Genomic DNA, 25041 nt, shown 5'->3' with positions numbered 1-25041 from the left:
GCTCTCTCAGCCTCACCCACCTCACAGGGTGTCTGTTGTGCATATAAAAACCAACTCTTCTTCATTTCTACTTTTCAATTGCATACATAGGCCAAATACCACAGCTTTGAGTGGGACAGATTCCCCACTAAGGATTATCAGCCATGGATCATTCAGACAGAAATGATATCTTAATATCTTAATACAAGACTCAGTAAAGACCCTAGTCCTTATCACACTCACACAAGTATGTGATGGGGGGGAATCAAACCACATCTTTATCCATGGTTCCTCTATATCAGGGGTAGTCAAACTGTGGCCCTCCAGATGTCCATGGACTACAATTCCCATGAGCCCCTGCCAATCTTTGCAGGCAGTGGCTCATGGGAATTGTAGTCCACGGACATCTGGAGGGCTGCAGTTTGACTACCCCTGCTCTATATATTCGTGAAGCAGCCTGGGGGGTGGAACATGTCTGGCTGTCCAAGTTGGAATAGGGCCAATCAGGGTGCAGCCAGCTTTGCTGACTGCACCCTGATTGGCCCTGCCCCTGCAGCTCCTGCCCTCCATCCCTGGACTCTAGCCTCTCTACTCTCAGATGTGCCTCAGCACCTGGAGCCAGCAGCAGGTAAGGGGAAAGGGCCCTGGGCAAAGGGTTGTGCTGGAGGGCCTGCTAACGAGGGCTTCTTGGCCTGCTGACTACCTGCTATGCTACGGAGCTCTGTCCCAGGCCTCCTCACGAGCTGCCCAGCCCCACTTGATATGGCTGCGCTGTGGCCCAAAGCCACCTTAAGCTGCCTGCCCAGGGGGGGGCAGGAGACGGGACCCTTTCTAGGCCTGTTCTAAAGAATGGGCTTTGAAGCTAGTCTGTAATAATGCCACAGTGACCAAATAATGTGGTCAAGGGTAGGGTTGGGTGCTACAGCACATTTCAGCCACTTCGGCTATCACGGAAGTGGCCGAAGACCTCAGTCAGGGCTGTATTCTTTACCAGTTCCTCTTGGATTTGCTGAAAACCCTGGTTTCAAAATAAAGTGGGACCTGGTTATCATTCCTAAGGAGAGTGTGGGAATTAACACCCAAGCCCAGAGGGGTCTGGGGAACCCTGGCTTCTGTAACCACCATGAAGCAATGTCTTTACGGGTCTTCTCCACACCATTCCTTATGAGACCAACTGGAGGGCTATTAGCCAGATGGGTTGAATTCCACCCAGCAGAATTAAAATGGCTAGAGGCTGTTAATGGCACGATGAACTGGTTCTCCGGGGAAGCTGATAGTTTGCACCATATTTGGGAAAGAGCCACGCTGATGTGACTTCAAACCTTGGAGATGCAGCCCATGACAGACAGAAGCCAGCCTGACATGCTGCAGCTGCCAAATGTCAAGAATAATATCAACAGTTTCCAGGCTCTGTGTTTCTAAAATGTAAATCATTAAAGAAACAAATGTTCTGGTAGGAAAGTTAACCGTTCCTCCGAGTAGCAGAGAAATAGTAATAGCTGAAAATACTTGGATGCTGATATTTAAATTAGCTTCCCCTTCCTTCTAGGGCTGAATCTGCACTTACTTTTTTTATTCCGTTGTGGATCCTGCTGAATCCAGATTGATTTGAACTCGGGTCTTCTTCTCCCCCTCCCCCATTGAAACAGAAAAGTGTTCTGCATGTGATTAGGGAGGCTCAGAAGGGGAGGTGCCTTTTCTTTCTTTTCTTGAACTGTGGGGGGGGGAGGATTGGAGACAGCAGAGGAGGGGAAAAAAACAAGAGGCAAATCTCTACTGAGAGAAGTTTAGGCTTCTGGGGCTTCTGCTGAGAAAAGTTAGGGCTTCCTCTTTAAGGAAACCAGGCACTGATACCTTGGCCAATCAAGGCTTCTCTACCACAATGTTCAGGAACAAATTTGAAGCAGGCAGAGCTCCACATGCTTTCAATCTGATTCTTCAAATATTGAGGGTTATATCCACTCTAGGATATTGCAGGATAAAGGTAGGGTCACTCTGGATCAATCATGCTTGTTGCAGAGCGAAAATTTAAATCGGACAATATCAAAATGTAAATTGCATTCGGTGGAGATGGCAGGGATTGAATCGACCTGGGATTGGAATAAAAGCTCTGTGCAGACTACACCCAGGAAGGACATCAGCATCCACTCCACACATGTTGGATAATTCGGGTTTAATGTGATCTTGCTGGTGGATTGTCCTGTGTGAAACAAGAAAATCTGCTTCTAAAGTGCTTTGGAAGTGCCTTATCCTAGTAGAGTTAGTGCAGTCCTCTTGTTTAGATGTGGACAGCAAAGTGCAAAGAACATCAGAGATTTTGAGGGAAGGAAAGTGATGGGCCTTGTGATGGGCTGCAGAGGATGGGCTGCAGAAAGTGATGGGCTGCAGAGGAGACGGCTTCGGAAAGTTGTGTGACCAGTGGGGAAACAAGCCTAAATACTACATTTGGAGTTCATGGGGTACTAAATACTGACCTGCCCTTAATGGAAGAAGCATCCAGACTGCATATCCCTGAGCCTCCGGGGAGCCTCCGGGGAGGGCGGTATAGAAGTATAATAAATAAATAAATAAATAAATATGTTCAGAGGCACTCTGCTTCGTGGGCTGGAGTTTTTGAAAAGGGAAAGATGGAAATTCTAAGTCCATTTTATACATCACATTGTTCAGACCACGCTTTCTCAGCCAGGGCCCTGGAAGAGTTGATGGCCCTGGAAGAGTTTCCTGAATGTAAGGTAAAGGTAAAGGTATCCCCTGTGCAAGCACCGAGTCATGTCTGACCCTTGGGGTGACGCCCTCCAGCGTTTTCATGGCAGACTCAATATGGGGTGGTTTGCCAGTGCCTTCCCCAGTCATTACCGTTTACCCCCCAGCAGCAAGCTGGGTGCTCATTTTACCAACCTCGGAAGGATGGAAGGTTGAGTCAACCTTGAGCCGGCTGCTGGGATTGAACTCCCAGCCTCATGGACAGAGCTTTTGACTGCATGTCTGCTGCCTTACCACTCTGCGCCACAAGAGGCTCTTCCTGAATGAGTGGGAGTTAATTAAATTTTTAATATAGATTTTAAATTTGTTAAACATATATTAGGTGATATGACCACATATGGTCATGTTGCCCCCCCCCCCCAATGGCCAAGGATGGACCTGGAGAGTTAGGAAGTAGGGTTGGGTGCTTTGGCGTCCGAAGAGGCCATTCACGCCAGACGCAGCCAGCCCCGTGGCGGCCAGCCCTGGTGGGAAGGGGAGGGGCCCAGGGTGGCCATGTCCATAGCTCTCCTCCCCAGCCACATTCTGTACAATCACATCACTTCTGGGGTTTCTCAGTGATATAAAAGTTGAGAAAGGCTGGTTCAGACATATAGCAAGGATGTCTACCTAAAAATGTAAACTAAACAAGAGACACATTTGCAAACTCCTTAACGTATACATGTATTTATTTATTTGGTTCACACCCCACCACAAGCTTTTCAGTCAAAATAATTAAGCAGGCCATCATTATCTGGAAGCGAGCATTGGTCCAGCGACTGAATGAGCACTGACCAGAGCTGAATTCTTCATGCGGAAGAGGTACAAGTGGAAGAGCAGATGTCTGGCAGGCAAAAAGTTCCTTGAATTCACTCCTGGGCAACCCCTCTTAGGTTTTAGGATTGCCAGCCAGGGTATGCATGTGAGTAGGTTTTATACCAGGCAGTGGCATGCCATAACTTCTGTGGAAGTGATGTGACACCTCTCTAGGGATTGCCAGAAACGGCGGTAAAACCATAGAAATATTGATGATTTCTAGAGAGGCTTGACACCACTTCTGGGTTTCCCTGGAAGGAACAATATGCAGGACAGTGATGTTTTAATTTTTTTTAACCTTCTACTGGCAGTCAGAGGGCTGCTAGGCAGGGGGCGGGATCTCACCCCCAGAAGGCATATGATACACCTGTTCAGGGTGCAGCTCTCTAGTTGGGCAGCTGCTGACTATACTAGGAATGATGGACCTTTGTGTTTGTAGAGTTTAAATATACAAAGAGGGATAAATCACCAGGATGCTTAAATGATAGCATAGTTTTATTAAGAGAAACAAACTTTGTATAGAAAGAGAGATACCTAACTAACTGTCTAACTATTGTTCTGCATTCCTTCAGTAGGCAAGCAAGGCTAAGTTCTCAAAGGAGCAGGAAGGTTTCAAACTGGAACACTAGAGGAGATTCCTTGAAAATGTTGAAAATATATTAGGGAGTTCCTATTCTAACTATGCTGAATACTCATCTCCTCCAATGCTCCTTGTAGGATATCCCTCATGCTCTTGAATCATACACATTACAGATCTTGCATATTACAGCACTTTGGGCTGCTTTAGTATAAAGTAGATTAGTATATCTGTGGTATTGATCAGTTTATTTCTGTGCCTCGCTGAACCAGCCAGTGATCTGGGGGTGCTTTGGGTGTTGGATGTAAGTTTAAAAAATAAGACCAATCGCCATCCAGACTTCACGTTATCAGATGTCTCATTGGCGTGCCGTCTTTCCCTGACAGGCCATGTAATGCTTTCCTAGGCTGTTTGAGGTTTTGAAAATTATGTGGGGAGAAAACTGAAGCCACTTCTCTGTGTACATCAGAGTTATGGTCACTGCACACTCATGGAACAAGGGACTTTTGCAAAGGTCACAGGGAGGAGACCCTGGCCCAAGCTGCCCCTCCGTCCTGACTTCCGCGGAACATTCACACATTTTAGGACATCGCCCCCCGACCCGCCCGGGTCCTTACAAGTCCCGCTTCCTCACCGCCGCCTGCCTGTTGCTGCAGCCATGGCTCAGCCTCCGCCCGCCTCTGCCAGAGCCCCCTCCTTGCTTCCCTCCCTCCCTGCCCCCCGGCCAGCAGGATGGCCGGCAGCGGTGCTCTGCCCTGGCTGGCCCTGTGGCTGGCCTGTGCAGGCCAGGCGGAGGCCCACCCTCGGCCCCCACCTGACCTGCACCGACAGAGGCCGTGCAGGCGCACAAGACGGGCTCGCAGGAAAGGCGCTCGGGAGGCAACGGTGAGCCCAGTCGGAGGGAGGAGGGCCCCTGTCGCATCCCGCCTTACCTCCCTTCAACTCTGGTCACCTTACCCTGGACCCATCTTGCGCACTTCATAGCGAGTCTGGCTTTTAGGGGAAAACTCTATCCAAAGCTGCTTTTTATTCTGCTAGAGAAAGGACATGCAATAAGAACAATGCAGGGGAGCTTTTTTCAGTAAGAAACTTGCAGGGCAGGGAGTGCTAATCCTTGCTTCTCTACCCCATTCTCCTCCTTGATGAAACAGTTCCTGAGGCTGTACTTGCAAAAAAAAATAAAAAAAGGAAGGCACATTTGAGGCCTGAAATGTATGGCAAATATACACAGGACCAGGGTAGCCTAGTCCCTCCTGGCAATTGACAATGTTTGTGTGTGTGTGTGTGTGTGGGGGGGGGGACTTACCAGCCTAGGCCAGTATGGCAGCTATGTTGTTGGTGTGCACCAGAAGTGATTTCATTGTGTTGCCAGGTATGCTCTCGTATTCGGGCAAAAGCACAGTAGTAGAAGCTATTTTTACCATTGAGTTTTTGCCCAAATACTAGAGTGTCCTATGTTGCTGGTGAGACAATAAAATCAGTTCTGGCGTGTGCATCACTGTGACACTAGTCAAAAAATCATAGAATCTAACCCCCTGCTTAATGTAGTATCAGCCTAAAGCATCCATGAAAAATTATCTGTCCAGCCACTGCTTGAAGACTGCCAGTGAGGGGGAGCTCACCTCCTTAGGCAGTCGATACCATTGGTGAACTACTCTGAATTCCCCCCCTCTGGAATCCGATACCTTCACGTAGTTTAAACTCACTAATGTATGATCAGGTGTGTGTTCAGATCTCGTTGAACTCTATCTCGGTCTTCTGGACCTCTCCTTCACAGGCCCGTAAGTCCCTCCACTGACCAGGTGGTCACTGTTGGAGGCAGGACCCCAGGATGGGGCATCCTGTACCCCCGGTTAGGGGCCCAGCAACCCTAAACAGACACAGAAATGTTAGATATGTCACTCATCCAATTAGATGTGTTATTTAGCATTTATTTATTTACTTTATTTGTAGTTGGCTTTTATCACTGGTACTCCAGGCAGATTATAGAAACTGGAGCAAAGCAAAGCTTAAGTGTTAAGAGGACACATTCAGAGATGCAAAATTACATAGTGGGATCCAATTTACAGTGAACCATGCACAGTCGTATAGCCACAGTCTCTAATAATTTTTCCAAGTAATTTTGTGAGTCCTTTTGTGTGCGGCTGGCTACCCCCTTCATTGCATAGAAAAGCCCTCTTAATAATTCATAATTCACACGGCTGAACAGGAAGGAGGACTTGTTTTCATACAGTTTCCCTGTTTGAAGGTAATTTTTGCCACAGCCTGAAAAATGGCTATTTATAATCCTGACCACTATGTTGATTCTGACTGCAAAGTGCGCAGATTTCAAAGAGTGTTTCATGTTTGCATGAAAATGTATTAACTCTGTTGAACTGGAAATTCACTTTGAACATTTGCTTCCAACCTTTACCTAGATCCCTGCTGAGGTTCCTTCTGATTTGCATCTCCTTCCTAATCTGCTCCCCAGTGACTCTTAGATCTCTCCGGAATGCTCACATACGAAGCAATTCATTATGAAAGTCTTGTGTTTATCGGGAGACAGTTTGCGGCTTTAAAAAAAAATGTATGTGGCACATATTACTGACGTCTATGGAAGGAGCCGTTGTCCATGTTAGGCTATAATGAAAGATAATCTGAAAGGATTGCGCAGTTCTGATCTTGGATTACCCTCAGAAAACAACCATGTACTGTAGAATATGAAGACAGCCTTCTGGAATTTGCAGTCTCTCACTTATATATGTTTCATAAGAGACACAGGGTTAGTCAAACTGCGGCCCTCTAGATATCCATGGACTACAATTCCCATTAACCTCTGCCAGCATTTCCTGGCAGGGGCTCATGGGAATTGTAGTCCATGGACATCTGGAGGGCCGCAGTTTGACTACCCCTATTCCAGACCATAATGTCAGTGATTAGAGCTATTTCAGTGCTGCCTCTTAAGGCTGTCAGTGTGTTTATGCCGGTTTGCTCTGTCTTCCATTAGTGACAGGAGAGGAGAAGTCTTCCCACGTGTATAATGGACAGTCTGGATTCAATTGGGGCAGGGAAGCAGCAGGTTGGTTCGCTCTTTGTCGACCAAGAACATTCTCATCTGCTCATCTCCTTTTCTCCCTGGGTCCATTGTTTCTGCCCAGTTGATCTCACTCCCCTTTTAGTAACCTCAATGGCAACAGGCAGAGTATTGGGGAAAAACACCTGGAGTGAGATTTGTACTACTGAGATGCTGTGGAATATTGGTCTCCAAAACAGACAGAGCCACAGGAGAGGGAAGGAGGAAGCACAATAAGACTGGCCAGTTTGGCTTTACCCAGGATCTGACTTTAATCGTTTGGAAGCCGTCTCACTGGAACTTGGCTGTGGAAGAAGGACGCATGCCTCTGAGCATATTTCAGTCACAAATAAAAAAAAATACACACACCTACAAAAAAAACCACTTTAATTTAAGGCCCGCTGGAGCCAAATACAGCGAGCGCTAGCGGGCAGGTGGCTGGGTTTGGGAGGCCCCCCCCGCCCCCTACCCCCCGGGCTGGGCGCCTCCTCCCCCTGGCCCCTTCCTCCCCCCTGGAGGCCCCAGCTTCATCCCAGGGAAAGGAGCAGGCCCGCCGCATCGGGGACGTGGCTGGAAGCCTTTCCTCCCACCTGCGGCGGCTGGAAGCCTTTGGTGCTGGGAAGCCTTTCCTCCCTTTGGCGGCTGGAAGCCTTTCCTCCCACCAGCTTCACCAGCTTCGGTGGCAGCTCCGGCAGCGGGAAAGGAGCAGGGTCTTCGGCACAGCGGCCCTGCTCCTTTCCAGGTGGCGAAGACTATTCCCCCAGCCCCCTCACCTCCTGGACTGACATTTGGAGGGGCCATTCAGGAGCCGCTTCCCGGCTCCTGATTGGCCCCTTCGAATTTTTATCCCAGACTCGCCCTCCCCCTTTCTCCTCCCACGTTGCCCTTAGTGTTTTATTACTACCACTCCACGGAGCGCTTTACAGATAGTTATTTCCTTAAAATGCTAAAATTAGTATTATCTTGCTGACCTTATGAGTAATTGATTAAATAAAGCTGACCAAGCAGTAATATCAGGGCTCTCTCAGACTCACCTTCCTCACAGGGTGTCTGTTGTGGGGAGAGGAAAGGGAAGGGAAGCTGTTTTGATACTCCTCTTGGTAGAGAAAAGTGGCATATAAGAACCAACTCTTCTTCATTTGAGTGATTGTTGAGGTTTTATGCTGATAGTGCTCAGGTTTTACTGGTCTTTTGCTTCTGATTGTGGTTTCTTGTCTTTTACTGCTGTTGACTATTATATCTTATCCTGTGGTTTTTTTAAAAAATTATAAATATTAGACTTTTTCAGATATACGTATTTTATTGCTTTGGTATTTTACCTTCTGGTCTGTTCTCTTGTCTTCTGTTATGTTGTGTTGGATTTTTCTGCTTTGTCTGTTTTTCTCTGCCATGATGTATTGTTTTTAAGCTTAAGGACCCTTGGTCATGTGAGCTTAATAATAAATGAAAGGCTAAATCCCAGAGATATATCTTCCCAAGCTCGTTGATTTAGAAGGGTATAATGGCTTAAGATCACCCTGAGAATGCTTAGGCAGGTTTAAATTCTGGACTTTACAAGAAGAAGCCGAAGTGCTGCAGGGTGCCTCCTAGCCAGACAGTTTGAAACCTTGTCCTTTCTCGCTACAGAAAAATAAGGCCTCGGGAGAATCTAAGTACCACTGTGGCAAGAATAATCTGCTCTCTGAATGCAGACTGCAATCAGCGCGCATGTTATGGGGCGTGCTCTTCCTTCACTGTGTAATAACCTCTCACATCTATCTATGTGGTACTGTAGGATAATTTCTGGTTTGGAGGAATTGATTTGTAAGCAGGTGTAATTTAGGAATCTCCCATTATGGTAATTAAGGCACTGATTAATTTCCTATCTTCCTCAGCCACTCGTCTTTCCCAACATAGTTTTGAATCCCACCCCACTCTCTTCCTCCTTTCTCGATGAAATCTATAGAGGACTCATAAAGAACTCATTTTTCTTTCCGTAGCTGATGGTGTGCTCTCTTGCAGATAAATGGCTTTTTCTAAGACTCGCATTACATGCCTGCTTATGATAACTGCAGCATATGTCAATTAGAGATGGTGGACACAGGAATAAACAGCTTTAAAAAGGGATGAAAGACATTCATGGAGGATAAGTCTATCTGTAGATACTAGCCATGGTGACTGGTACAGTAATACAGAGGGACATGATCATTGGAGGTTATAAAATTATGCATGAGGTAGAGAGAACTGATGAAAATTAGGAAGCTAATGGGCAGTAGGTTCAGGACGGACAAAAGAAAATAGGGTCTTTTAATGCTTTTATGTTCTTATGAGTGTGTGACTTAACACAGCTATTTAATGTGACATAATGAATCAGACCATTAGTCTTTTCTGCTTTGACTGGAAACAGCTTTGCAACAGGGTCTCAGAGGCCTTTGACATCATCTGTTATTGGACACTTTGGGGGTGATACCTGGTTCTGGATTTGGGACTTTCTGCATGCAAAATAGATGCTCTGCCATGGAGTCACCCGTTTGGGCTTTTAGGTGCCAGGGTAAGATCTTTTCCTGTCCTCCTTTTAGTGATTTGGGCATGTTAATGTTGTATTATCAGTTTCTGTTTTGGATTCTTTTATTCATTATCTCTGGCTGTTTTGGGTTCATTTTGTTATTTTATCTTTTATACCATTTTATCAGAGTGTTAATGTTTTGTGCTTTTTGTGCTTGGTTTTACTGATTTTTGGTTTCTGATTGTTATTTCTTGTCTTCTGGTTTTAGCTGTTGAAATTATGGTTTTATATTTTAGTTGGTTCCCCCATGCAAAGCATAAAATGATTATGCCAAATAAATTAAGGCTACTTGATTTTACTGAAAGCGCAATGACACTTAACAACCAATGTGGGAAAGAATTTTTTATATTTTGTCATCTTCTGATTGCTCCTATCTGTGTAGTTGGCATTTTGAGTGGTGACAGTGACTTATCATGCCTCAAGCACTTATTTATTTTAATTATATGTTTTGTTGGGAACATAAATATTTTCAAGAACAGGAAGACAAATGTATAGCAGGAAGAAGGTTTATCCAGCTATATCAGGAGGCCATAGCATCAATAGAATTCACAAAATCTGTCAAAATCATGTCAAATATTTTTTGGATAAAATCAAGCTGAATTACACAGCAGAATTACAGCTTCCTAAAACAGAAAGGTATAACTCTGCTATAATGGAATTGTAAATCTCAGACTCCCTTGGTACAGGTTGGGGGGTCCCCTGACTTGGGGACCCCCCAAATTCCATCCTTTGCAAGCTGGTCTGACAGACCTGGTAGCCCTAATGGTCAATCATTATAAAAGAATGCTTTAGGGCAGTGGTCCCCAACCACCGGGCCGCGGCTCCCTCCCCCCCCCCACAATGAGAAACGTCCCAGGCCGCAAGCAAATCGGCCGCCAAAGCAGCTGATTAACTTGCGGCCCGGCAAGCTTATTTTTGCGGGGGGCGAGGGAAGTGCGGCTGCATGCGCAAATGCGCATGTGTGGTTGTTTAGCGCATGCATATGCGACCGGGATGCGCACGCGCATTTGCGGCCGCGCATGCATGGACGAAACTGCCGTGCATATGCGTTTGCGGCCATGCATGGCACCGATGTGCATGCGCCTGTGCGGCCGCTGGATCGCCCTCCCACAGCCACTGTCCACAGCCAGAAAAGGTTGCAGACCACTGCTTTAGGGCAGTGGTCCCCAACCTTTTTATCACTGGGGACCACTGAACGCTGGGGACCACTCACCAGGGACCACTCAATGCCTTTTACTGAGGCCCGGTGTGGGGGTAGTTTACTCCTCTACTCTCAACCACTGCCCTAACGCTCTCTGATCGCTATGGTAATGTTTAAACATCCCTTCAAAATAAGATACAGACATGCCACAACAATGAACATAAGGAACATTATTTTTATGGAAATCTTAACTCATAAATCAATGGGAACCCTGAGCTTGTTTCTCTGCAACGAGATAGTCCCATCTGGGAGTGATGGGAGACAATGACACCCGAAGTGTGTTGTAAAGGGCCGGGGGGGATGAAGTAAAGGGGCGGGGGGGGAGAAGGCGTCCTTCGGGGCCCACCTCCAATTAGTCGAAGGACCACATGTGGTCCGTCGCCCACAGGTTGGGGATCGCTACTTTAGGGGATGTTTTTTTTTGCTGTACAGAGTTTTCTTAATTAAAACATCTCCTTCAGCAATCCATCCCTTAAGAGCAGTGAGTTGGGGTTTCATTTTAAATATATAAATATTTTAGCAGCAGCAAATAAGTTCCAAATCAGTTCCTAATGCTCAGTTTGTCCTGCATAGTTCAATGATCCACACAACACAGTCAGTGGATCTAAAGGCAAATTATATAACAAACATTTAAAATCACTGCCTGGTTGGGAAATGTGATTGACTAGAACAGATCCTAGTGCATTTCTGTGTCTTACCAGTTTCATCTTCTAAGGGAAATGTTGCATTTTAAAATGTCTTTTTGAGGGCTGCAAGAGCATATGTGAATGCGTACATGTTCCTTGCATGCTTGTAGATAGTGTGCAGTCTGGCACTGGGACTGGTGGGGTGCATTTGTTCGTCAGACCTATTATGTATGAGCATTTCTCTTTGGTTATACCATGCATAACTTGAGTTTTCTTTCTTAATCTAAATTGATTTTCCTCCCTTCAGCACTCCGTTTGCTTTCTGGGTGCTGTTTCCCCTGGGTTTTCTGAGAGTGCTTTTATTTCAATTTCCCCCTGGTTTCACTTCCAAGCCATAGGTAATTCAAAAGTGTAGAGATTTCCTCAGATGCAATCCCCCACTGCCCCTTGAGAATTACTCCCTGCCCACATCAAAGTCACTCAGCCAGCTCTGCACCTTACTCCATCCTCCCCCTCATTTAAAATTTTTAGTTGTTTTTACAAGCAGGATGAGTCTATCAATATGAGACTATTGCTAGTCTTGAATCACTGAATAAAAAAATAAATGATGGGGGGAGTTTACAAGGAGCTGTGCAAGATTTAGTTCCCTGCTGATATTGACTTGAAAGGAGGATCAGAGAAAAGTGGCAGCATTCCCCGTGTAAAAAAAGGAGTTCAGTGCTGTATACAAACAAAATACAGGAGAAGTCATCAGTGCCCGCACCTCCCCCCCCCTCACCTCCCCGCCGTGGTGTGGCGCTGGCTGCGTCGGCCTGGAACGGCTGATTTGGATGCCGCCATACACAACCCTAGTTTCCAGCCTCAGGTCTGGTCCTGGGACTTACAACTTGCCCCCAGACAATAGTTTCCCTGGGGGAAATGGCATTATACCACCCTCCCCCCTGAGCTTCCTGCCCTCTCCAGGCTCTGCCCCCAAATCTCTAGAAATTTCGCAACTCAGAGTTGACTGCTGTGTGCTGTAAGAGTCCCTTTCTCAGATGCGTGGATAGGGTTGTACAGTTTGATCTGGATTAGCTGAAAAGTACTCAAATCAGCCTTCAGCCAGGCTGAATCTTGTGTGAATCACCATTCCCCAATAAGTTTGTGGCTGAATCAGCCTTGTCTGAATCACCAGATTGCAACTTGTTGATTCGAACCAGGGGCCTTTAGACTTTAAAGGGAAAAGATTCCCCTTTTCTTTTCCGGGTTCTGGGGGGCGGGTGAGGTAGAGGCATTAAACTTGCAGCATGGCTGCAGGAGCCTCTCTTCCAAAGAATCCCCCAGTTTCAAAAAGATTGGATCAGGGGGTCCAGTTCTCGGGACACCCAAAGAGTGCCCCCATCCAACCGCCATTATTTCCTATGATGGGAATTTACAAACAGACCAGAGAATCTCTTTTTTCTTCCCAGTTCGATCTTTTTGAAACTTGGACCCTTTCCGCACTGGCAGTGCTGGGCTGAGCTGCTGCTGGGTGTTTGCAACAGGGCAGTTCGCCCTGCCTTTTCTCAGATCCAAATGGGGGAAGATTTTCCATGCCAGACCTGGTCCGCCCTGGATTAGTGCCTCCACACAAGGCAGGCAGGGTGGAAAGGTTCCGCCCTGGGGTGGGGGATATTATTATTTTTTTCTATTTAGGAACATGGTAGCAATACTGCGTTCATAAACAAAACAAAAATATGTCCCAGGTGGCTTGGCAGCACTGCAGAGTTGCCTAGGGCATTTTGTATGCCTTTCAGGACGCTGTAGTTGGCCCAGGAAGGGGGGAGGATCCGGGCCGTGATGGCCTAACTCTTCCCCGCCAGATGGCCCTGGCCTGACATAGGCCCTGATGGCCCCTGCGGCATGGGAGGGGATATGGGAAGAATCTGTGTTCCCATGCTGCAGGACAACTGAGGGCCTGAGACAGGCCAGCCCTGGGCCAGTCCCAGGCTGGTGGCAACATAATCTGGAAGCAGGTATTAGCCCCATCACCAGACAAGCATTGGCCGTGCCCTAATCCCCATGCGGAAAAGGTCTTGGAGGTATTTTTGAGGAGATGCTTCTGCAGCCACGCAGTCCGTTTGGTGCCTCTAACTCAAACCCTTATCCTCCCAGAGGCCAGAAAATATGAAAGGGAGGAAATCCCCATAGAGTTTAATGGTGCCAAATCGATGGGTGATTTGAGCAAATCAGATTCAGACACCTGCTTTATCACAGATGGTACAAGATATAGCACTTTCAGAAGAGGGCCTAAACCAGGGGTAGTCAGATTGCGGCCCTCCAGATGCCCATGGACTACAATTCCCATGAGCTCATGGGAATTGTAGTCCATGGACATCTGGAGGGCCGCAGTTTGACTACCCCTGTCCTTAACCTTTCATGTCTTGCAGGTTATGCTTTCTGTGATAAAATTTTTTATTATAATTGTTCAAGTGCCTTTAGATGACATATGTAGGCCCTTTAGTTTCAGAATAGTAAATAATGTAATTTTAAACAGCTACATCTTGCAGTGTTTTTGTATCTTCTATTTCCTATATTGTACAGAAACAGTATGTCTTTTAAAAGGGTTTTACAGTGGACTTCCCCAGGTTTACATATTTCAAATTACGCTGTTTTTCTACTGCAATGTTTAATACAAGTCCAAAAGTAAAGTAATCAACCATTGTTAAATCTATGCTCAAGTTTGCTCAGAAGTCACACTGAGTTCAATGGAACTTATCCCAAGTGAGTGTGCATAGGATTGCAATTTTTAGAATGTGTTAATTTATTGTTTAAAAAATATGCGTGCCCCATCTGTCTCAGAGCTCTTGGAGTGGCTTGCAAATACAACACCCGTTTACAATGAATAATAAAGCTAATTCAGCTCTATGCCATACTAGCTCTATGCCATTTCATTGTGTGTAGTGTCCTCTGTAACTGTCTAGCAAAAGATCTGCCATGTTATTAAACTCTCTCTGTAAAGATCTGAATCTTTATAAGCCCTCTGAAATGTAGAAAAGCAAGGCTAGCCTCTGCATATCCTCAGGGAGACAATATGAGGTTATTGGGCCTGTGATCAAAAGGGCAGTTGCCCAAGTCAAGGGGAAGTCATCTGAGGAACACCGGAGCTTGGGAGTATATTTAGAGACATGATCCATTTGGTGTGAGAGTTCCACACCATGAAAGAGCAGACCAGTATCCTTTCTTGGGCCTGGAAGCAAACAGATAAGTTATATTCCAAGAGAGAGCTGGTGGAAGGAGCTGTCAAGTTGCAGTCAACTTATGGTGACCTCAGAATCTTCCAGGCAAGAGGCTATTGGAGGGTGTTTGCCATTGCCTGCCCCTGTGCATTATGGGACTCTGGCTTTCCTTTGCAGTTTCTCATCCAAATACTATCCATTAACTTCTGAGATCCAGTTCTAGGTATAACCTGGCTGCTGCATCTTTTGAATCTTCTGGTTCACCTTCAAGGACAGCCTCATTTAAAATGTATTAACTTGGTAGTTACAAAAACGTTCCTTGGTCACAGGTCACCTTCCCCCTTGTGCAATTCTCATTTTCTGGAAACCCAGACAGCTGAACCATGGCAAGTCCTGACTCGGCTTAAGCCTTTTATGAAGGCACACTCCAAGAATATTTGCTCTGGCATGAAACTCCTGAAATCTTTTGCTTGCTGTATGAATTCCCAAAGGACACGTCTGCCAGAAGGAATGACTTGGAGGAAGAGATTGCCTTGTATCTCCTGAATCATCTCTAACTCCCAGGGAAGCATCAAGCCTGCAGGAACCAGGCAAGCTTTAGTCAGAGTTCTGCAAGCTAACAAGTGCGAGTTCTGGCTCCCATTAGTGAGAGAAAAGCAGTGGCTTTCTTTCCTTGCCGCTTGCACGGCCCTCCCAAAAACCAGGGCTCTATCTCTGCTGGTTTAACCTGAAATGTTCCAGACAGTAATTCCTTTGCCTTGTCATCATTAGTCATGGCCATGTCTGTGCAAGGCCATGCACAAGGGGCAGGGTGGGTTTTTTTGGCTGTTTTTTTTGGGGGGGGGATTACCCCCGAAAAGTTTAAATAAAAGGAATAATGCAAAAAGCTACTAATTGAATAAATGAAAACCTATTAACAATGGTACAAGATTTCCAAAAATAGAAAAAAAATTTAAAAATTGAAGAAAAAGTGAGAAGTTAAAAGTTTCATGAAGGTTCTGAAATGAACCGTACCTATTTGTACCTATTTGTACCTACTGACTGTTGGGAAGTGCCCTGAGATTGGCAGGGCCAATAGGGGCAGGTTATGAATTCAATTGTATATAAATTAAATACATAAAATACCCAACACTTTAAAAATCCTGTGCGCTGATGGACCTGCCTAGATGCCATTCCCTTCCCCAAGAATGAAAACACTCAGGGGTCGTCAAACTGCGGCCCTCCAGATGTCCATGGACTACAATTCCCAGGAGCCCCCTGCCAGCATTCGCTGGCAGGGGCTCCTGGGAATTGTAGTCCATGGACATCTGGAGGGCCGCAGTTTGACTACCCCTGAGCTAGAAGATAATATTGTAGAAGTTAAATCTAAAGAAGCTCCTAAAATTATGGAAGGGACACTGAAAGCAGGGATGGCAAAACTGTCCCAAACTCTTTAGTCTTTCCTGGAACGAAAGCTGCTCCTACACTTTGATCGTTTGGGTTGCCTTTTTCTGCACCTTGCTCAGCTTTAGAAGATCCTTTCCGAAGTGGAGAAGCACCAGCAGGACATGTCTTTGGAATTCTCACACGGTCCAGCGGGCCCAGCAACAAAATGGCTGCCTCAGGAAGCAAAGCCAGACACAAAAATGGCTGCTGCAAATGAACTTCGGTCACACACTGCAGATCCTTGTGCCGTGGTGGCAGCAGCTGCACAGCAGCATTCAAAGAACAAAAAGAACCTGCACAGTCAGTCAGAAACCTTGCTGGACAAAACCTCTGTCCAGCCTTGTCTATGTTCCAAAAAACAATTGGGAACCAGAAAAGGTGTTTGAGGATCCCTGCCATAGATCTACTCTGCAGGGCATGCATGTTTTGGGTTCTGTGTGTGTGTGTTTTTTTTTAAATACATTCAAGGCACCTGAGCCTGTGATTCTTCTCCACAAATTTACAATATTGAATGTTTCATTCTTTATGTATTTTAATTTTAATTAATCTTTTTGTAAGTTTCCCTGAGGCTCCTGGGAAGGGCCAGGTACAAATGCAATAAATTGGTCAATCAATCATGCCTGTTGCTTCTTTGGAAGCTCAAGCCACAATTTGGCTTCTAGACACACACAAGGTAATGCTTAGTTTGCCTTTGAATTGGGCTTGTACCTTCTCCAGATCCAGCTGTCACCTTTGAATCCACGGTCTATGCTAAATTGGGGATTGGTTGTGAAAGCGCATTTGGTTTTGATTACGCATGAAAGCAGATCGTATTCTCTTATTCTGTCTGGAGTTACACGACTGGTGTGAATAAAATCTAAGAAGCTCATGGGATTGTTTGTGTCTGCTTTACTTCTGGATTAGCAGCTGCAATTGTCCAAACAGGAATGGCAAATGATACCTGTGAAAACAAACAAATGGAATATGTCACATTGCTGTGGTTAGACAGCACCTCCATGAAGATGTGAATGTCTCTCAGTGGATTTATTTTATTCTCTTTCATGAGTTTTTCCTTTATCCAGAGACACTTCCCTGAAGAAGTTTGGCAAAGGTTTCCTAAGGTGTTTAGTGAACACCAGCCTGAAATTAATATTTGCAGATTTTTAAATAACATTTGCTAGAATTTCAGGGCTTTATATAGCAAAATTTGAATGTGATCTTTTATTGCAATTAAAGTGTTCAGAGTATGTTGATTTGTTTGGATTTTTGTGGGTGTCTCCTTTGGAATCTCATAACCTTCTCAGGGACTAAACATATCGAGCAAAGCGAGGTGATCTTCAAATGCAGAAAGTATTAACTATTTACCAAAATTAATACTTTCAGCTATCAGATTCTGTTCTAAAGCAAACATCAAGTATTTGAAATAAAATAGTTTATGTTGACATGAATTGCTATTTCACTTTTGGGATTAAATTTGGTTTACCATGACCGATTATATACAGTGGTGGCTGTGCTGGGCTGCCGGTGGTTCCTAGTGCACGGGGGACAAAATCTTCAGGCTCACACGGTCCACCCCGGTGCGTGCATGCACAGCTCCGATGTGGGGAAAGGTCCACTGAGCCTTGCAGTGGTGGTGGGAGGGTTAGGGGGCACAGGGATCCCACCATTGTGGGGGTGTAGGAACACCACGTTCAGCTCTGCAGTGCCACAGAGCCAAATTGGGCATTTTGTGTCCCTGTAGGCAGGGGTCTTCAACCCCTGGTCTGTGGCCCGGTACCGGGCCGCCAGCGGCCGCGCCTGCCTCCCCCCCCCCGCAGCGAGGGGGGGAAGAGGCAGGCGCGGCTGCTGGCACGCCAGTGACACAAACGCGCACGCGCGGAGCTGCCGCGCATGCGTGTTTGCGCCCCCTGCTGGTGAAAACGTGCACATGTGGCTGTTCTGCGCATGCGCGTTAGCGCCACCTAGTGGCGAAAACGCACATGCGCGGCAACTGCGCGTGCGCGTTTACATGCAGCTGCTGTGGCCAGGCCGCCGGCTCTCTCCCACTCTCGGAGGCGGTCCCCGACTACAAGAAGGTTGGGGACTGCTACCTGCAGGGACACTGTAGGTGTAGGGGAGGAGCCAGCCTTCGAAGGCCTGGCTCTTCCCTTATGCACGGGCCTGCCCTGGCTGGGCCCCTGCTGACTGCTGCAGCAAGACAGGAAACGCGGAGTAATCTGCTTTCCCTTCCTGTGGGCCATCAGTGACCATAACGTGGGCCAGGACTGGGAGGGGGCTGGGATGGCAGCAACGTCATGCATATGCAGGGATTAGCCCCACTGCCCTGCCGCTGTCAACCTGGCCCTTCCGCCCAGTGCATAATCGGTCCATGTGAGCTTTTTGTGTTTCAGTAACAGACAAATGGAAACGAAGCAGGGATGACACTAAGTAGTATTTGAATGGGAGACCACTAAGGAATTTTAGGGTTGCTATGCAAACCACATCTGTTAGTCTCTTGCCTTGAAAACCCTACAGGGTGACTATAAATTGGCTGTGATTTGACAACACTTCACACATAAACAGAAGGAACAGAGCGGAGGAAATCTCTGGCGCAAATGTTGACTGTCATGAACCCACTAGATTAAGGCAAGCCGTTTTCTTTCATCTTCAGCCCTTCATCTGAAATATGGGTACTGGAATATTGACTCAACTTGATGTTGTAAGGATTACAAAATCAGAATGCCTGGGAGTGCTTTGAAAATTAGACAAGTGCTATATAAATGCAAATCATTGTTATTACTGAACTCCAGCCTTGGTCACTTCTGGTTCCTGCTTCCCGGTGCTGTACAAACCTTTAAGATGGGGTTGTAGATTTCAGAGTTCTCAACACAGTTGATTTATGTATCATATTTATATGTATATGCTGCTTTACTCTTATAACACAGCATTAAAGTGGCTTCTTGCTTTTTCAAAAATCATCATCTGCTTTAGGTTGTTACAGTTTAGGATTGTTCCCTGTTTTCCTGGCAACTGGCCTTGCCTTCAGCTTTTATGTCATGGGCACGGATTCCACACGCATAACTATCCTGCTGTGGAGGGCAGAGTAACGAGGAAAGCAACACCTATTGACTCTCTACCTGTGTTGCAATAATTAAAGGTAGGGTTGTGCGCGGTGGTGTCTGAATTGGCCGTTCCAGGCTCACGCAGCCAGAACCCCGCTGTGCCGGCACGGCACTGGCTCCATTGGCCTGAAACGGCCAATTCAGACGGCGCCACGCACAGCCCTAGCATGAAGTGTTTCTGTTGCAAGGGTAGAGGAGGAGGTATTAGCAACAGCATCATCATACATGTCCCAGGACATCCACAATACCACTAGCTGGAGCACTCGGTCCTCTGGTTGGCCTTCACGCAATGGAGGCCATATGGCGTTTTCTACCCTCCATTTTGATCCAGCACTAATTGGACAGAGCTACACTCTTCCTTCTTTGCCATCCCCTCTCCCGTGCATCCAACTGCCACTGGATGTGCAAGTATTGGGCAGATGGAGCATTTTCCTGACATGGAGATTAATGTTGGGGGAAGCTTGTCCTGCTGGACCTCCAAGAGGAGGTCCGGGCAAAAAGGCAGCTGCCCTGAACATCTCGCCATGCACCTTTGGAAAGCAAAGAGTTGTTTTAAGTATTAGGGTGAATTGGAGAGTGTGTGGCCAGACATTTCTAGCCACTCTGGAGATGATTTTTGTTCTGTTCCCTCTGACAAGGCAAAAGCCCAGTGAGAAGGGAGAGATATGGGGAGGGAGGAACTATAACGTATTTAAATGCAGCAAGAAAAGAGTACGATTTTTGTAATGGAAACTTGGCAGAGAACTTTCTCACTCTTTACTGACGGACTGAGCCGTGAGCTGTGCAGCTCACAATGGGCACCCTGCTGTTTCCTCAGTGTTTGCAGCCATGCCAGATGTTGCTGGCGCATGAACATGCGCTCTCTGCTTAATCAGAGCAACATGCAATTTTCCAGGATGAACAAGCTCTCCGCAAAAAATGCTTTGGACAGGGGCCATGTGTTTCTGTTGACACTGCTAGTGCCCCGCTCCAGCGCCCCTCCAAAGCAAAGCAAGGAAGGAGGGCCACGCACCAACAGCATGGTCTGTCATAGAACCTGTCCATGCAGATCTGGTTACCTTCCAGGGCCTCTCATGATATGCAAGACTTAAAGAGCCTAAAAAATGCAAGATCCCCGAGTCCCTTATTGTGCTTCTAGTCACTAGCTGCATCTTCTTTGTTTACTCTTTAAGAAATGGTGCTTCTGTCTTTTACATTTTTGCTTCCTCTTGAGGAGACTGAAGTTGGTCCCTTATTTGTTCCTTCTTTATAAATGCACCCAAAACACTGAGGAGAGTTTGAAAACTCTGAAGGCCAGAATAAGGTTTGGGTAGTCTTTCATACAGTTAGGAGTTGTCACTCTGCAATTAAACTATGAAGAAACTCAGGATGTGAATATCATCTAGAGGCCTCTTGGTACTTGTGCAGTAAAGTTTCTGTTGAGATCCACTTAGGCATTCACAAGTAAAATGCAGGAGTTACCAGTTCCTCATTTGGAATTTCCAGTGGCATTCCGACAGCTTCTTTATATCTTTGCAGCATTTCTGTGATTTGTTTGTGCTTTCAAAGCATTGGATAAAACTTTTCTCCATATTGTAGAAATTCTTATTGTGTTGTATTTACACAGTTGTTTTTTTTCCCCCTTTGTAGAACTGTTGCACACTGTGTGTCCTGGCCAGCCATTCCTATTTCCTCCTTTTGCTTTGACCTTATATTTTAGCTGTGTTTTATGCTGTGGTTATCATGACGACCGTGTCTGAGGATCGTCTTCTTGTAATGGAATGTCCCTGTCAAAAGAGGAAATTGAGACGTTCCAATTGCAGTGCTGATACCAAAAGCAGCCCCCGCCTGCAAGGCAGATCCTCTGGGGAGGGTCTAACAGCAATGCTAGTGCCTTGTATCTAGGACGGCTTGTTCTTGGTTGGAAATACTTTGTCGTAGAGTGTGTGATGAATTTATTGTTGCCAGCATGAGGGCCACCAGCTTAGAATGGTGGCCTTGGAAAGGGACCAGGGCAAATTACAAATTCAAAAACAACTATTAGCTACAGTGGTTAAAGGGAAATTCCATTTTTAAAGACATAGAGTCTGCACCTGAATGCTGGTCCTTGATGCCTTTACATAAACAGGAACCTTTCTTTTTTCTCATCAGTGGGGCTCTTCTTGTGTTCTTCATCAATAGTCAACTCATTGCCTTCCTCCAGCAAGAGCATGGGACTGCATGCCTGGCTATAGATAATGCAGTTTACAGGTGCAATTTTGAAATAATTGTTCTGCCCTGGAAAGGAGCTGGGTGGTCTCTACAGAAGGACCACCAGAGCAAGCAAACACCTCTGACCTAGCACAGCATAACTGTGCTGCCTCTGCTTTTCTCCTCCTCCCATACCACATCCCTTTTCCACCTGGTTTTATCCTTGTATCCACACAACAGTATCTGTGTATTGGGGTCCCACTATGGTGCTCACAGTGCTGGGGCACCCGCCAACCCTCTTCCTGGTTACAATCATAGAATCATAGAATAATAGAGTTGGAAGGGACCTCATGGGTCATCTAGTCCAACCCCCTGCACTATGCAGGAACTAAGTGCTAAGTTCCTGCTAAGTGCTTTTGAAAAAAGGCAGATCTAGGTGGGGCTTCTGCCCAGAAGGGCTTCTGAAAGGTTGAAGAGTTGCTACTCTGGCCTCAGTCCCTGGCACTTTTTGGTTCTTCCTGCCTCCTGCAGCGGCCTTTTTGTGGCTGTGCCCAGCATCCTCTGCCAGAACTACAAAGGTGCCCATGGACTCAGAAAGGGACCCCTGCTCCGATATGACTGTCTTCCATGTAGCTGTGTGAATCTGATGCTGCGTGGTCCCACCCTCCAGCCCCAGAGTATGACATTGAGATCAAGTATTTTTGTCTTCCAGGTTACAATGTTCTAAACTCTGCTTTGGGAACGAATGACAAGTGGATTGGACGGCGGCTTCTGCAGGAAGGCGAAGAAAATGTCACGGATAATCCCGAGGAGGCGGAATTCATCTATCTCAAGAACTGCACTGAACCAGGTAGGATTGGATTTGGCCTCCCCCCCTGCATGGCTTCAGATGGGTAGTGATGCTGAAAATACCTTGGTGCTGAGCAGCAGAAACACGGCTTATGTGCCTCGGTGCCTTTTTCGGGTTTATAAGCCTATACATATGGCATGTGAATGTTGATCAACCCCCCCGCCCCCCTCCGTTTAATGTCACCTCCAGAAGAGGAGGCTGGGAGAATGTCAGACGGTTGTGCAGCCGTCACTCAGAGCTGAACATGAAGAGGTGCACTGTGGGAGTGAAAAATGTTTCCCTGGGATCTCAGAGAAAAATGTGTTCATGTAACAAGCTCTTCAACACTCTTGCCTGTGATCTGTAAGATATAACATAAACATGGACTTTTAGGGGAAGGGTTTACTTGGGAAGAGTTTCTGTTCTTGTTTGTTTTTTTAATTTGTGGGTTTTTTTTACTTTATATTTTATCTGTGTCCGTTTTTTCGTTCTGACTTTTAAAAAATACAATTGTTTCTCCTTTATTATAATTAAAAGATAAAAACCTTTCCAGCTCTGCACGGAATTATCAAAGCCCCTCTTATAGATAAAAGCAGACGAGGTTTCTTTCATATTTCAAATGCACAATTATGAATAATGTTTGTTTTCCTTGAACTCAAACCACAGCAATAAAAACCAAAGGGTCAAGCCTTGCATCAAAAAATTCTTATGATAAAATTGGGGAGAGGGAATTAGAAATCTTTTTCAGAGTCACAGAGTCAGAAAAGGATTTTCTGTAGTCCTCTCCAGATTATAAAGGTTAAAAGCTCAGGGAAGTCTTGTTAAGTACAGTTCATACTCTGCCGTTGTGCATCTAATTTCTTCCTTAATCCTTAATAACATTGCTGAGGCAGTTGGATGAGTATGCTCTATTTTCAGTGCTGAAAAGGTGGTGCCATTTAAAAAAAAACTCCCCTCTAAGGCAATCTTCTCTTGCCTTCTTGCATAATAATAGGATGCCTGTAATAATCATTTTCCTCTTTCTGGGGTCAGTTGTTTTTCCATATTTCCTGCTTGGAGTAATTCCAGTCTGTTGAAATGAGGTTCTGTTGAAGAAGCTCTTCAACCTAATGCACTTGAAGTATCAGATTGATTAGTCAATGTAACTTCAGCTTGTATTCTGAACTTACTTGGTGTGGTTGTCAATTCCGGGTTGAGGAATTCCCGAAGACTTGGGGGGTGGAGCCTGGAGAGGGTAGAGTTCAGCGAGGGAAGGACCTCAATTAGGTATAATGCCATAAAGTCTACCCTCCCAGCAGCTGTTTCCTATGGGGAAACTATACTGGAAGTTTGGAGAGAAGTTGTAATTCCAGAAGATCTTCAGGACCCACCTGGAAGTTGGCAACTCTCGTAAGGCAAATCTGATACTTCCGCCAATAGAATTGGTACTTCCACCCAAGTGCTTCCATATTAGGAAAGCTCCTTGAGTGAGAGGAAGGATTCAGACTAGGCTGAGCAAGGAGGTAGGATGTTCAGGAAGACTTCTTCAGATAGCTTGTTACCTGCCCTGAGCATTGGAATGGTGGGATTAATTATTATTCATTATTATTCATTATTATTGATAATGATAATAATAAATTAAAACAGATTTCCTCAAGCCTTACGTATGGATAGATAGGGTTTCGTGTGGAGAGGTTAGTTGCCAGGAAGGGCTAGTTAGTCAAGATGCATAAGTAACTGGGTGATAAGTGTAACCGAGATTGGATTATAACAGCCCTGTGAATAGCAGCAAATTAACATACAAATGCAAGAGTTAACAAAAAATGTGAGAACTAAGTTGGAGTCCCCTGGCACCTCCAAGACCAACAAAATCCAGTTCTTCATGTAAGCTAGATCTGACAGACTTAGCAGTTATGGATGCATACTTCTTTGGACACATTGAAACAGATTTCCTTGAACATTATGTGTGTGGCAGCGTTAGTTGGCAGGAAGGGTTAATTAGAGATGCTTCCTGATTCTAACTATTTATTTTATTTTATTTATATGCCACCCTCCTGGGAACCAGCTTTGGGAGGTGCACAACAAAAGGAAAAACAGTAATAAAATTAAAATTAAGACATTGTAAAGCAATTGTAAAATTGAGACATTGTAAAGCAATAGCAATAGTCATCCTTTTGGTTGGCACTGTAGTATGAAAACTGTGTTCTGTCCATTAGATCGTACCTTTTCTTCATAATTACACTGAACATTTATATGTTCAGGTAGGTCATCAAATTGGTATGAAACAAAGTTTGATACATTTAGCTGTAATGATCCCTGAAAAAGTTTGAACTTCAAATGAATATTTCATATTTGTAGAAACGATACCTTTGCATTTGACTAATTTGTGAGGGAGAATGGAAACATGAGGTTTTCCGATGCTTAGAACTCGTCTTTAAGTGGAATGTAATTTACGGTGATATTTTAATGAAAAGTTTCTGTACTTCAATACCAAAGCAGGGAAAGAATATTCCACACATATGTTTATGTGTATTTTAGATCTTCTGGTGAGACAATGTGCGAAACACATCTTTCTGTGGAATATTTTTTTTAAAATCATTACACAACACACCATCATGTTTCTTGTCTGCTTTGACTCTGTATTGGAGCTCCTACCCCTCATTTTCGTACTTCTGTGCCCACCAAAAAGGTGACTATTGGTATTGCTTTATATGTCTGATTTCCCCATCTTGACTCTATTATCACTGGGTTTTCTGGCAGTTTTGAAGTTTATTCAATTTGTCGGTGTTTTAAAACAAAATCTGCACCTCTAACTGCATTCTGC

The 25041-nt window shown here is 45.5% G+C and overlaps 1 protein-coding gene across 1 annotated transcript in view; it reads left to right on the top strand.

Annotated features, from left to right (window-relative positions):
- SLC24A3 (solute carrier family 24 member 3) overlaps positions 1–25041 on the top strand; it is a 200344-nt gene that overhangs the window by 24795 nt on the left and 150508 nt on the right. The window contains exon 2 of the mRNA XM_077309599.1: positions 22122–22259. Coding sequence (XP_077165714.1) covers positions 22122–22259 — 138 coding nt within the window. The remainder of the gene's footprint in view (positions 1–22121; positions 22260–25041) is intronic.

This window comes from Paroedura picta, chromosome 14 (genome assembly GCF_049243985.1).
Source record: "Paroedura picta isolate Pp20150507F chromosome 14, Ppicta_v3.0, whole genome shotgun sequence".
Lineage (NCBI taxonomy): Eukaryota > Metazoa > Chordata > Lepidosauria > Squamata > Gekkonidae > Paroedura > Paroedura picta.
This window is presented reverse-complemented; position numbering and strand designations above follow the sequence as displayed.